The sequence below is a fragment of the Urocitellus parryii genome, chromosome 7 (genome assembly GCF_045843805.1).
Source record: "Urocitellus parryii isolate mUroPar1 chromosome 7, mUroPar1.hap1, whole genome shotgun sequence".
Taxonomy (NCBI): domain Eukaryota; kingdom Metazoa; phylum Chordata; class Mammalia; order Rodentia; family Sciuridae; genus Urocitellus; species Urocitellus parryii.
The window spans coordinates 33,632,131-33,647,307 of record NC_135537.1 but is presented as its reverse complement, the minus strand read 5'-3'; the positions used below and the strand labels follow the sequence as shown (position 1 = coordinate 33,647,307).

The 15,177-nt window shown below is 33.7% G+C and overlaps 1 protein-coding gene across 1 annotated transcript in view; it reads left to right on the top strand.

Moving 5' to 3' along the window:
- Dcaf13 (DDB1 and CUL4 associated factor 13) overlaps nt 1–14,886 on the top strand; it is a 37,560-nt gene extending 22,674 nt beyond the window's left edge. The window contains exons 6-11 of the mRNA XM_026383126.2: nt 356–433; nt 2,002–2,084; nt 6,897–7,061; nt 12,312–12,447; nt 13,917–14,080; nt 14,658–14,886. Coding sequence (XP_026238911.1) covers nt 356–433; nt 2,002–2,084; nt 6,897–7,061; nt 12,312–12,447; nt 13,917–14,080; nt 14,658–14,745 — 714 coding nt within the window. The 3' untranslated portion in view covers nt 14,746–14,886. The remainder of the gene's footprint in view (nt 1–355; nt 434–2,001; nt 2,085–6,896; nt 7,062–12,311; nt 12,448–13,916; nt 14,081–14,657) is intronic.
- Nucleotides 14,887–15,177: the final 291 nt, after the last annotated feature.

The following is a 15,177-nucleotide window of genomic DNA, read 5'->3' as shown; positions in this document are numbered from 1 at the left end:
TAAGGACAATTGTTAGTGAGTAGAAATATTTTAAGTGTTGTTTATAATAGTGAAAGCTTAAACAAGTCAAAGTTGAAGAATACATAAATAAAATATGTTCTATTATAAATTTAAAAACAGTGTTAGCTTCACACTGTTATCACTGGCATCTAAAATATATGCATGGGGACTTCACAATGAAACTACTTAGGTTTCTAAGATTATACATGATTTATAACCTCATAAAATGAGCTTTAATGTTACAATTTAGTGTTTTAGCATAAAGATTAAGGTTATTAATTCATTTGTGCACTGAATAGACATGCTTTGCTGCCAAGCCTGACTTTTAACTGGTGATTATTATAATTATTTTTAGACATTTCTTTTGGGAAGTTGTGCTTCTGATAGAAATATAGTACTATATGATATGAGGCAAGCTACTCCTCTGAAAAAGGTGAGTTTCAATTTTGTCTTTGCTTTTATCATTTCTCTGTAAATTGAGTAGCTGAAAATGTGGAGCAAATATTTTTATTTTCAAAGAGATAGTCTTATATCCTAGAGTGGCATTCTCTCAGCTTCTCATTGCACTGTAGAGACCCTTAAGTTTCTGTGTCTTCTAAGATGCCAGCATGTCTTAGACATCTAATTTGTACTTATTGAATTGAAAATTATTTAATGACATATCTTGTATATTACTACTTAGAAATATATAATAATATATCAGGCCTCATGATTATCAGATGACGTATATGATAAACAAAGTATTTTATTCCTGAAAGTTTTAGAACTCATTCACATACCAGCTTTATTTGTTTAGATATATGCTGATGGGTACTATTTAGTTTGTGGGGTGGTTTTTTTTGTTGTTGTTGTTGTTATTTGTTTGTTTTTTAGACAGGCACTATCTTGTCCAAGGTGATAGACTTCCCAACAGTTCTAAGATGATAATTTCAGGACTTACATGTCAAAGCTAATACAATTTATGCTAATTCTGAAGAGGGAGAGAAATATTGTCATAGGTAGAAAAATGAGTACTATTTTTTAATGGTGTTCCACTACTTTTATTTATTTATTTATTTTTAAGAGAGAGGAGAAAGAATTTTAATATTTATCTTTCAGTTTTCGGCAGACACAACATCTTTGTTTGTATGTGGTGCTGAGGATCGAACCCGGGCCGCACGCATGCCAGGCGAGCGCACTACCGCTTGAGCCACATTCCCAGCCCCTTCCACTACTTTTAGGTTGTAGAAAATAACTCGTTCCATCCAGTTTGCACTCTGTTTATTTTTTTCAGTCAGTCAGGCAATAGGCAGAGTATATTAAACACTGTTTTGTTTTTTAATTGTTGTTTCTACTGTCAGTGTTTCTTCTCTTCCTTCATTTTTCATTTTTATTTTTTGTGGTACTAGGAATTAAACCCAGGGTTTAATGTGTGCTGTTGCCCAATCATGGTATATCCCTGACCCTTGTCATTGTTTCTTGTTATCTTTTCTAAATATAGTAGTGTTCACTCAGGGGTTATGTTCCTGCACAAGGTATAGTGTTCAAACAGTTACTGGAGAGCTCCTTGAGAGTTAAACATCCTACAGTAGATAATCACACACAATAAGATTGTCTTCCCCAAAATACAAGTGGCATTCTGTTGAGAAGCACTCTAAATTATTGGTAATCATAAATGAGTTCAAATTATGCTAGTCTTTTGAAACATTTCTTCTGCACTTTAATTGTAAACTCACCATTAATTTTGTCCCTAATTTGATACTTAGTCATTTAAATTATTTGAAATTCAGGGACAAGGTATTAACCATTTTTCTATTTTTCATATTTGCCACTCTGCCTGTGTATTCAGGAAACAATTATTAATTGATGTCCCATTACTTGAATGATAGTATACACATAGTACATGTTTACTAAATATTTGCTTCAATCAATGGGGGCGAAAAAGAAATGAAGAAGGAAATTTATTCTTTTTAAAGATAATTAACTTCATACTAATAGGCTAATATGTGCTTCCTTTCTCAGGTTATCTTAGATATGAGAACAAATACAATCTGTTGGAACCCTATGGAAGCTTTTATTTTTACTGCAGCAAATGAAGATTACAAGTAAGTTTTTCTTTTGTAAAAATTTATTCTATCAGAAAGGGCTCAATTGCATACATTTTACTAATACAGTATATTTTACTTCATATACAAGTTAGAAAACTGATTTGTTTTACTAAAAATAATTTCCAAATTGGAAGGGCTTTTTAGAAAATTATTTTCTATTTTCAGAATGATGTATACCAAGGATAGTAAACTATAACCTTTATAAAAAATCCTGCTTTGTGTTTTTATAAAAAGTTTTACTTCAGTTTGTTTACACCCATTTATGTGTGTATTAGATATGGCTGCTTTTGTGCTGTAATGCCTCAGTTGAATAAGTTTGATACAGACCTTATGGTCTACTTGGCCAAAAATATTTACTACCTGGCCCTTTATGAACGAAGTTTGGTGCTTTGATATACTCTATACGTAAAGACTAAACCATCATGTTTTAATGGAAACAAAAATAATTGCCTACAATTTGGGGTTGGTAGGGGGTACTTAGGCACTTTACGACTGGACTACATCCCTAACCCTTGTTGTTTTTTATTTTGAGACAGTCTCTCTAAGTTGCTTAGTGCCTCAGTAAGTTGCTAAGGCTGGCCTTGAATTTATGATCCTCCTGTGTCAGTCTCCCAAGTCACTGGGATTGCAGGCATGAGCCACCATACCTGGCATCTGCCTACAAATATTGGTAGCTCTTACTTATGTACTTATGCCATCAACTGTCACTGTTACAGTATTAAGGCAGAAGAAAAATTATACTTGAAATTTTTAGCTTAATATTTGCGGATAGGTTATTCTGTGACTGTGTTGTGTAAAATTCACTTAGCGGCCTTATATTCTATTTTTTTTGGGGGGGGGTTGAACTCAGAGGCACTCAACCACTGAGCCACATCCCCCAGCCCAATTTTGTATTTTATTTAAAGACAGGGAGGGTCTCACTGAGTTGCCTCACTTTTGCTGAGGCTGGCTTTGAACTTGCAACTCTTCTGCTTCAGCCTCCTGAGCCGCTAGGATTACAAAGCATGAGCCATTGTGCCAGCAGCAGCCTTATATTCTTGATCTATGTAGAATTTTGTTTCCTTATGTAATGTTTTAACATTTGTTGAAGCATTGCACAATGGCTCTTATTTCATCTTTTCTTGAAAGATGAAAACAAAAACGAACATCACCTTTTTTAGGATATTGAAGCAGAGAGATTAACCTGTTAATTCTTATCCAATGCATTTGTTGTAGTACTACATATATGGTAGGTTCCTAATAATTTTGTTTGTTTGTTTCATTGGAGAAGGTTGAAGTTTGGTGGTGGATTGAACTTAGATATTCTGTATTTAAATTTTGTATTCCACTTTATAGATGTGAAAGCATAAACAGTAATATTAGTTCATAAATGCGATTTATTACATAATGTTTTTGTGGTAATGACTAAAATCATCTCTTATGATTTCTGTACTAAAAAGAAGCACAGTTGGTTGGTTATTAACTAGCAGTAACCACTCACACTAAACAAAATCCTTTTTTGCTTTCATTGATGTTTCAAAATTAAATGACAGTGTTCCAATTAAAGGCAATGAATGATAGGAGTAATACTGCAGTATTGTGACCACTTTAATAAAGTACATTCTCATTAGCTATTTTGACAAGGTGGACTTTTTTCAGAGCTTCCTTGGAATTTCTTGCCTTGGGAAGAGTTATGTATCATAGCACCCAGAACAAAGAACAGTATAAGAAGTGATTGTTAGAATGTCCCATAATTGCTTTTACTTGAAAATCATCTTGCTGTGGTATCACTTTTCTGTATGTGTAAATATTTTCCTTCTTTCATAAATGTCCTTTAAATATTCTAATTGTTCTGAATTAGAAACCCAAGTTCGAATCTAGGTCAAGCAGTAATTGCTGTAGAAAGTTGGGCACATCATTTAAACTAATTCTTTGTCACAGTTTTATCATCCGTAAGAAGAGAACTTTGATATAGATGATCCCTAAAGAGTCTCATACCTCAAACCTTGTTGAGAACTGTTGTACTAGGCAGGTAACATTCTGAAGCAGTTGTCAACTCAAAAATTTAACCTCAAAAATCAGTATGATCTTGGGTGACAATTCTATAAAAGTTTAAAAAATTATTTCTTAAAGAGCAGTGCAATTATTTTTTTCGTACCGGGTATTAAACTCAGGGATGCTTAACCACTTAGCCACTTCCCCAGCTCTTTTTTATATTTTATTTGGAGAAAGGGTCTCACTGAGTGGCTTAAGGTCTCGATAATTTGGTGAAGCTGGCTTTGAACTTGTGATCTTTGAACTCGTGATCTTGCTCCTGCCTCAGCCTCCCCAGCTGCTGGGATTACAGGTGTGTGCCACTAAGGCTGGCAAGTATTAATTTTTAAAAACATACCTTTGAAATAATTTTAGGTTTACTAAAAAATTGCAAAAATATGACATGTTGTCATTGTCCCCTAATGGTAATGTCTTATACAACATAATCATAGCAAAACCCAGAGGTTACCATTGGTACAGTATTATTAAAAAATAATACTATTAACTAAGCTACAGACTTTATTCCATCACCAGTTTTTCCAGCAATGTGCTTTTCTATTCAGGGTTCTGATGAAGGATCTCAGGTTAAATTTAATTGTCATGTTTCCTTAGTCTACTTAATCTATAACTGTTTTTCAGTCTTTTCTCATCTTCTGTAACCTTATATCTTTGTTCAGACTGCTGCAACAAATTACCATGAAATAGGGTGGCTTAAGCAACACACATTTATTTCTCAGAGTTTCGGAACCTGGTGGTTGGAGATCCAGGTGCCAACATAGTCAGGTTCTAATAAAGGCCCTCTTCTATGTTGCATCCAGCCATCCACTCTCTCCTCCCCTCCTCTCTCCTCCCCTCTTCTTCTCTTCCTTTATGACCTTATTGTTTCCCCAAAGACCCTATCTCCAAATAGCATCACAATTGGGGATTGGACTTCAACATATGAATTTTGAGAAGACATACCAACATTTGGTACATAATACTTAGTACTTTTTTTTTTTTTTTTTTTTTTGGTACCAGGGATTGAACCAGGGGTGCTTAACCACTAAGCCACATCCTTTTTTATTTTTTATTAAAATACAGGGTCTCACTAAATTGTTTAGGGCCTCACTAAGTTGCTGAGGCTGGCTTTGAACTCATGAGCCTCCTGCCTCAGCCTCCCTACCTTCTGGGTTTACAAGCATGTGCCACTGTGCTCGGAACCTTAGTCCTTTTGAAGAGGACTTACCTTTCACTTATTTTGAAAACTGCCCTTAATTTGGGTTTAGCTAATGTTTTCTCATTATAAGAAGAGAATACTTATTTTGGCTCACAGATTTTTGAGGTTTCAGTCCAGTGTTGCTTGTAGAACTCATGGCAGAGAAATAGTATTTACCTCATGGTGGTCACGAAAGAAGTGGAGATTACCCCAGTGACCTACTTTGTACAACTTTGCAGTTTCTGCCACCTCTCAACCTTTAATTTAGGAATTTATTAGTAGATTAATCCACTGATAAGGTTAGAACCTTCATGAACCAATCACCTTCCAAAGGTCCCCACCATTAACACTACTGCATTGGGGACCAAGTCTTAAACACCTGAGCTTTTGGGGGACATTTCACATCTAGATCATAACTATATCATGTAAAGATTTGGTACTTGATGTCAGTATGTTTTACTAATGATAATATTAACCTTGATTAAGGTGACGTCCATCAGATTTTTTACTACAGTTATTATACTTTCTTTTGTGATAATTACATAACTTTGGGGAAGAACTTTGGGGAAGATACCTTCTTTTTTCTAAAACTTAAACTTAGTAATCTTAGCATCTGGAAATATTTTGGTATTATTGGTCACTGTAATGCTGTATTACTTTTATCCATTGTCTTTGTTGGCTCATTTGGGGCACTATTTTAGTTGTTAAAAATTATTTTTAATCTTGAAACTCAAAAGTCAGTAGGTTTTACCATTTGTGCATAAAGTAACTTTCTTATTTTGGTACACCCCTTGAAAAGCTGTGTTCACTTTTTTAAAAAATTTTTGTAGCTCAGCATAACTGTTTTTATGTATGTTTGTTTTGTTTAGAGCTTTATAGTTCTGCTCCCTGGTATGTCACTGATAGGAATATAAATTAACTCAGCTTTGTTGCAAATGATTTGTCAACTCAAGCCTTAAAAATGCTCCTGCTTTCAGATGTGAAAATCCTACTTTAGAAATCTGTCCAACTTTAATTGAATTTCAGTTTTTAATTCAAATTCAAATATTTGAGTTTTGTTTAAGCATTATTTTTTAAAATTGGAAACTGTTTCAAAAAATAGAAATTATTTGTACTCATTTAAGAATAAAATCTTTTTAAATGTTATTTAATGATATGAGAAAATATTCATGAGAAGAGCATTAAAATATAAAGCTTTATACAGTATTTATCTCAATTTTATTAAAAATATAAATTTAAATAGCATAGTAAAGAGATGTTTAAAAGTCTTTATTGTACCAACTGACTTTCTCTGGGTAATAGAGTTAAAGGTAATTTTGTATTCTTTATAATTTGTTTGAAGTTTTCACATTTTCTATTTACATTATGAGGAAAAAAGTGTGTGTGTGTGTGTGTGTGTGTGTGTGTGTGTGTGTGTGTAATCTTAAGGAGCAATAAAAAGTTGATATTTTTCCTTGTCTCTTGCCTGCCTGTGTTCAGAATTGAGCTATTTATTTAGATGCCCATGATTAATCAGTGGGTCTTATTTTCATTAATGCCTTTAAGAAACACATATGGCTTTTTCTAGAAATTTATATCAGAATTTTAAAATTCTTTTACAGCTTATATACTTTTGATATGCGTGCACTGGACACTCCTTTAATGGTCCACATGGATCATGTATCTGCAGTGCTTGATGTGGATTACTCCCCCACTGGGAAAGAGTTTGTGTCTGCTAGTTTTGATAAATCTATTAGAATCTTTCCTGTTGACAGAAGTCGGAGCAGGTATGTGACAACCAATAAACTACTTGTTTTTCTTTGATTTTGGGGGGTGTGTGGAGTGGGATTCCTAATTTTAAATGTTCTGGCTGGTTATGTATATATGATGGGGCTTACACCCATGCATTATGGCTTGGGATATTAAGCTTCCATTGTATCATCTATGGGCAAAACATTAGCCTATCAGGTGGTTTCTTTCACTGAACAGAGCATTATATTTATGTAATTAGTAAACTTTCTAGAAATTTTTAATTTGCTGATAAAGAACTTACATAAGTTTTAACTAACGCAATATAAGAGCAATTAATATTGTTTGCTTCTTATTTCTTACTCATTCACATTCAACCAATGCAAAATTTAAAAGAGCAAATAAAATTGTCAGCTGTCCCATAGTCTTATTTGTGTGAGATTCATATTGTCTTATACAGCTTGGCTCTCTACTATACACTTTGTTACTAAATATAATATAGTATATATATTTATACATCTGTAATATATGGTATCATATATACAACTGTGTGTGTATGTATATATGTGTGTGTATGTGTGTGTTTTGGGTTTTTTTGGTACTGGGTATTGAACTCAGGGAAGCTTTACCGCTGAACCTCATTCCCACCCCTTTTTCTTTTGAGATAGAATCTCACTAAGTTGCTAGGGCCTCACTAAGTTGCTGAGATTGGCCTTGAACTTGAGATCCTCCATGCCTCAGCCTCTAGGCATGTATCACCATGTCAGTGTTATATTTTTGTACTGAGGTAATCTATAGAAAACGACAATTTAAGGACTTTCAAGGGTTATTTTTCCTTGATTTTTTGCTTTACTGACTGACTTTATTTTTCTAGCAGTCCTGGGTGTCAAACCTAGCACCTCTTATATGCTGCACAAGGACTCCACCACTGAGCTGTATCCACAGCCCCTTTAGGCTAACTTTAAATAAACTTAGCTCCTATATAAGACACAGCCCCTTGTGTATGTGCAGTGTGCTTTGGCTTACAAAGCACTTTCATACTAGGCATAGTGGCACATGTCTGTAATCCCAGTGACACAGGAGTTAAAACAGGAGGATCTCAAGTTTGAGGACTACTTTAGCAACTTAATAAGACCCTTTCTCAAAGTAAAATACAAAGGGCTAGAGATGTAGAGGGCTTCTGTGTTTAATCTCCAGTACTGCCCAAAAGAAACACACACAAAAACACACTTTAATACACCTTCTTACTGTTCCTTAGTAATAATATCTTAGATATGTTTCTAGAGATATGCATAAAGCAAATTAAAGTAAATCAAAGGAAAATTTTCTACAAAAATTATAATTCAAGTATTATAGTAGTGTCACTCAAAAATAAAGATATAACCACTTCCATTTTAATATGACAACTGCATATTAAAATAGAAACAAAATAAATTAATCTCTAAAATGCAACACACACAGACACACACACACACATATGCATGTATGAGTATGTGTACACTCTTACTTCATTTAGTGTCCCGGTCTTGGTTGATAAAATTAGTTGGAGAAAACCAGGGATTATTAAGGTAGTAGAAAAGGAAAAGAAAAAAAGGAGTGGAATGCAGGACTGGGAAAGGAAAAAATAGAAACCTGTGTAATGAGATTGTGTGACAGCATGTGGAAATGGTAACACACTTTATCAGCTTCCTAAATGTTGATGGTAGCAGAGAATCTTTCTCAGACCGTTTGTTCACTTTTAAAAATTAGAGAATGCTTAATTCAGTGTTGTAGCTACAGCAGATGAAGATGCTCAACATTTTAGTGCAGTGGTGAGAATTTTGATCATTACTCTTAATGATAAATTAAGCCTGTGGTTTAGTAGGTTTCTGTACCTTCTGGAAGAATGATGTTTGTTTTCAAAGACATATCCTGCCCTTTTCCTAACGCACCCTCTTTCTGTTCCAGCAGGGTCAGGACTAGGGAAAGACAAATTGGGTGCATTGGGGCAGAATTTAAGAAGTTTCTTGTTCTCAGGGTTGGGCCTGTATATATACCACCTTGAGCATGAATGCCTTCTTAAAATTCAGATAGTGAGTACCTCATTTGCCTCAACTTTTTTCAGCCCTATGTTCACCACAAAAAGATCTTTGAGACATTATTGCCTAAGAGTCATGCAATTCTTCCATGCCTTTTTCAGTCAAAGCTGATTTGCTTGTCTTGCTCTTCAGTGTTTTAACTTGTGATAGTTGCATGGTTCTCTATTCTTAATTCAAGGAAGCCACATTGATTCCCACACCTTGTATCATTAATTGCTGGGAAACAATTATCATCATCATTGTTTAATCTGATTTTGAAGATAACTTGCGTTAAAGGCATACTAAAAAGAGCATTCTGATGACTTTGATCTTTATTCCATCATCTTCATTGTAGAAATACTGATATTTGTTCTTATATGGCTGTTGCTTCCTTTGCAACTGCCTTAATATTTTCCACATTGTCTTGAATGGTTTGTGGGGATAATTTAGTCAGGCCCAAGGCAAGACTGTTAAGAATCAAGAGACTATATTCCTTCATAATTTCTTGTCACCAGAACGTCTGAAGATAGTAGGACGATATACTTTTCTAACATGATGCATAAAGACAAGAAATGAAAAACAAGCAAAAAGTTAGAGAAATGGGAATATGTATTTGTGTATTTACCTTTGATCTCAAAGACCTAGTTGCTGAGTTGGGGTTGAATTATTCCTAAGCCAACGTGGCTGGCTAAATGCAGATAAGGTCAAATTATTCTGGAATTGTATATAGAAATTCTTATCCTCATTTCCAGAGAATTTTTTTCCTGATGTCATTTGGAGATTTTGTAATTATCATCTTAATATATGCTGCTTCCTGTTGTGTTTAGATATAAATGGTATTCCCTGTGACCTTTGCTTCATCTGCTTGAAAGCTCATCCCACTTTGTTTCCATGGTCTGCGTTGTTTCCTCTCATTATGTGCATCAAGCAACTCAGGCCTAGGCAGCTTTTTTAATATCTATATTTTTAAAACAATTTCCTTTGAAAATCAAAAAAGTATGGGTTTTTTTGTTTTGTTTTATATTATCCACTACAGGAAATTAAACCCAGGTATGCTCTGCCACTGTGCTGCATTATTACCTCAACTTTTTTTTTTTTTTTTTTGGATATCAGGAATTGAACTCAGGGGCACTCAACCACTGAGCCACACCCCCAGCCCTATTTTGTATTTTATTAAGAGACATGGTCTCACTGAGTTGCTTAGCGCCTCGCCATTGCTAAAGCTGGCTTTGTATTCGTGATCCTCCTGTCTCAGCCTCCTGAGCTGCTGGGAGTACAGGCACCACACCTTCAGTCCTTTTTTATTTTGAAACCACCACACCTTCAGTCCTTTTTTATTTTGAAACAAATTCTCACTAAGTTGCCCAGGCTGACCTCTTATAATCTTTATATATTTATAAAAAAGATTTATATGTATTTTATGTATTTATATATATAAATATATATAATTTATTTATATATATTTATATATATAAATATAATAATTACAAGTGTATAGTTCTCCTGCTTCAGTTTTCCTAGTAGCTGGGATTACAAGCTATCAAACCTGACTTAAAATGTATTATTTTAAAGTGCTTTTTTTAAAACTAAGGTTAAGTCAGTGTTGGAAGTAGGTTTCTCTGAAGATTTTATTCAGTATTTACAAATATTATACAGGTATTGAACAAGTACATTCACTGTAAGAATTAGTTCATTTTGGGGAAAAAATAGCTTATTTTGACTACTAAAGAATTTAAATTTTTATAATGTATTTGTTTCTTAATAGTATAGTTTATAAAATCTAGCATGTATGTGAACAAGAAGTTAAGAACTCTGCATAGTTTACCATTAAGGATGATTCTAAGTTAGTTAAATGTCTAACCATTCGATTTCACTGGTTTGAACAAGTTTTTTTAAAATATATATATTTATTTATTTATTTTAGTTTTAAGTGGACATAGTATCTTTATTTTACATTTATGTGGTACTGAGGCTCGAACTCTGTGCCTCAAGCTTGCTAGGCGAGCGCTCTACCACTAAGCCACAATCCCAGCCCACAAGTTATTTTCTAATAGTTACTAAAGTCTGATTGGATTTCCATAAATTTAAACACATTGTATTGCTGTGGGAAGAAGAGGGGCTCTTAAGCAGGTAAAGATTATAAGAAATGAGCCGAGTAAAAGCAGAACATTGAGAAAGAAGAAAAAGCAGTCAGTGTCATCCAGTTTTCATTTAATAGGCTGTTCTGTTTAACCATCCTCCCCCCTTTAAAAAATAGGTTTCTTATGATTTATCATACTGATTAAACATAACTCTTAGAAATAACATAAAAGGCTAGTTGAGTGGTTATACATTAGAGCTACTTTTATTGATAAGAATTATATTTGATGTGGTTGTCCTCTATGGGTTTTCTTCTCCTGTGTATAGTTTGTTGAGCCTCTTTCCTTTCCCTTAATATAATCTGCATTTTCAGTCATATAGTCCAGATTTGGAAAATTCACTTCCCCAAAAGTCTTAGCTTATTTTTCCTGACCTAATCTTTTAACTTGCTTTAAAATGCTGTTTTTAACATTTCCCAATATAGTATCTTCTGTGAATTCACTTAGCATGTTTCACAGTCTTTCCAAATAGGTATCAAATTTGACTATAAAATGATTCTTACCTCAACTTATAAGACACTTTTGTGGCCCTCCCTTTCTTTTCACACATGTAAATCAACTCTCACTTCAATTAAGCTTTTAAACAATGTGAGGAGGCAAAAAAAATCATACATCAGATTCAGCAGATCACAAGGTGCTCTTTGAATGCTATTTTTTTTTTTCTAGTTTTTGAGTGTTGGGATGGGAGGGTAATTGTTGACCTGAACTGAAGTTGAAATGGGCAAAAGGGCTTATTAAGAGCAAGCCATTTTTTATTGTTACAAAGTTACCCCAACTTTAAAATTTTATTGTATTTGCAATCATATATTTTTTGAAATTCTCTATACATCTGATTTTGCTTAATTTGTTTGTATTTATTTCTTTTATTGGATTATAAATTCTTCCAGGGGAGGAATTGTTTTTAAATTCCCTAGAATTTAGCACAGAACAGTATTAATTTGATTCAGTAAAAACACATTGAAATGAACTTGAATTTTCCTTTTATATATAGTCCCTTAGGATTAAAAAATGGTATCCTGATACTTGGCAGGCAATGGGTAAAGAAAATCTATACTAAAATCCCTAGAGTTTTAACTTACTTCTTTTTCTGTAGAGAAGTGTATCACACAAAACGAATGCAACATGTTATATGTGTAAAGTGGACTTCTGACAGCAAGTACATTATGTGTGGGTCTGATGAAATGAACATTCGTCTCTGGAAAGCTAATGCTTCTGAAAAATTGGGTGTGGTAAGAGATCCCATTTTCTTTTGTCTCCATAAAGCTAGTTGTTAATTTATTATCATGGATATCACAATGTTATAAAGAGATTTATTTGAAGTTTTTTAGGTATTTTGATGCAATTGATACCTCTGTGATTAAAAAAAAAAGGTAAGTTAGCAATAAAACAAACAAAGCTACTATTTGGTAATATTTGAAAGTACTTGGTTTCTTTGTGTCTTCCTTGAGGTAGGTAGTGAAGATGTAGGGACTAGAAGCTTAAAATTTAGAAGCCTCTCTCTTCTGTTAGCAGACTAGTAATTGGTAGATCAAAGGTTTAAAGTCACTGTAAGATCTCTTTAATATCAAAGCCACTAAAACACTTACATAAAAGGTAAATACAGAAAGCTTCAGACTTTAGGGGCTGGAATTATGGCTCAGTGATAGAGCATCTGCCTGGCATGTATGAGGCCCTGGGGTTTTATCCTCAGCACCGCATGTAAATAAGCAAATGAAATAAAAGATCCATTTACAACTAAAAAAATGTTAAAAAGGAAAAATAAAAAGTTTCAGACTTAAAAAAGATTCAATGAAAATACAGCAGATATTATCATTGGCTAATTACCTTTGGGTTGTGGGATTGTGATTGGTTTTTGTTTTGTTCTTAATGTTTTTTCTGAATGTCCCACATTTTATATAAGAAGTGTACAGAATATTTTTATCAGAAACAAATATTAAAGTAAGAAGTAAAGGTTAAGGGTTGGAGTTGTAGTCCAGTGGCAAGCGCTTGCCTAGCATGGGTGAGGAACTGGGTTCAATCTCCAGCATTAAATAAAAATAAATAAACAAACAAACAAAATAAAGGTATTTTAAAAGTGACACCATGTTTTAAAAAATAAATAAATAAATAAGAAGTAAAGGATAAGTACGAATTATTTTCTCCTTAGGCCCATTAGGAAAATCAAGGTATAATAAGCTGTAATTAAAGGCAATTCTAATTTTAAGTTTAATGATTAGTAAGTATTGCCTTGTGCCTGAATTTAGTTCATCAATATATGTTCCTCTGATTTGTAGTATCCTTAACATTAAACAAAACCTAATTATTATGAAGTCAGATACTTTTTTTCCTTTTCTCTTTGCATACCTATTTTCAGAAAAAAACAATTGAGTAATTGATTTAGGTGTTTTTCGTGTGTTGTTTATACCTACAAGGAAGGCCTACCTCAGTGATGCGCTCAGCCCTACTTCATAGCACTGCTGTGCTTCATTTGTTGGCATCTATCCACGTTGTGGACGTGCTATCTAAAAGGAAATGTGGTGCTTACAGGGTCATGTTATGAATATAACTTTGTAAAAGGCACAAGTACTCTGGCAATTTTGATTGCCTGGCATAAAAGTAAAGTTTTAGGAGCAAAGAAGGGTAAGCCTAGATTTGTTATACTGAAACAAAACCAATGCGCTACTCATTAAGATACCAAAATGCATTTTTCTTTTTTTAGCTTACATCAAGAGAAAAAGCAGCCAAGGATTATAACCAGAAATTAAAGGAGAAATTTCAATATCATCCTCATATAAAACGTATAGCTCGTCATCGACATCTACCAAAATCTATCTACAGCCAGATTCAGGAGCAGCGCATCATGAAGGAAGCTCGGAGACGAAAGTATGTACTGAGGCAAATGACTGTGTCACGGTTCCCTTTTCTGACTTTCCCATCTCCCCCCCACCCTTTTTTCTTTTTTCAGCAAAAGTGAAAGCAGTGAGTATGAGTTCCTAGTATACTTCACGTAACATTTGAGATCTAACATTTTGTATCTAAAGCAGAACTGCCCCTGCACTGCCATTTCTCCTGTGGAATATTATCTTTGAAACACTTGAATTAATACACATAATGCAAAGTATTAATAGAAGTTTTAAGTCAGAGCTCTTTTTTTAAAATTAAACTATAAAAATGACTATTATTTTGCTCTTTTGTTAGATGTTGGAATAGGATCAAATCGTTTGTTTTTTAGTAACTGTGGCAGGTTTGTTTTAGACTAATAAAGAATACTGCTAAAAAGCAAATAAGTAACAAGTTTATTTCTAGTTAAGAGCATCACCTTTTTACAAAACTATTCTCATTGTGAAATTTTTTTCAATAGTCATTTTTCTGGTGAAAGAAAATGCTTTATGAGTTTTTGAGAACATTTTCTTTGGTTAAGATGATTTCTCATAAACTTGCTTATTTTGTTTATTTCTAGGGAATTGAATCGTCGTAAACATAGCAAGCCTGGATCTGTGCCAATTGTGTCAGAGAAAAAGAAACACGTAGTGGCAGTTGTGAAATAGTATTTGGTATTCCTACCAATCCTGATGTGTAATTAATTGTTGCTTTGAACTGGGAACTCTACAAATAAAAGTATTGGCTCTAGTTTAATAGTAAATATGAATATGTGTTTTTTTCTTTCCCTGTCATCATTTACTTGCCTTTCTTTTTCTGTTTTCCCTGCTTGTGTTTTGACATATCTAAGACCTGGTTGTACCTTAGCCTAGTGAACTATTAGTTTATGGACCACCTAAAAAATGAACCAACCATACTATATTTGCCTGGCTTCTTGTCAGGACATTTGGTGTTAACTGCCATGAGAAGTCCCACCTGCTGAGTCACTGGCATTACCTGCTGCTACAACCTGTGGTTTCCATAGTGATGTCCAATGACTTGCACACAACAGAACCTGACTGGTAATGACATGAGCAATTTCCTGTAATTCAAGCCTTTTA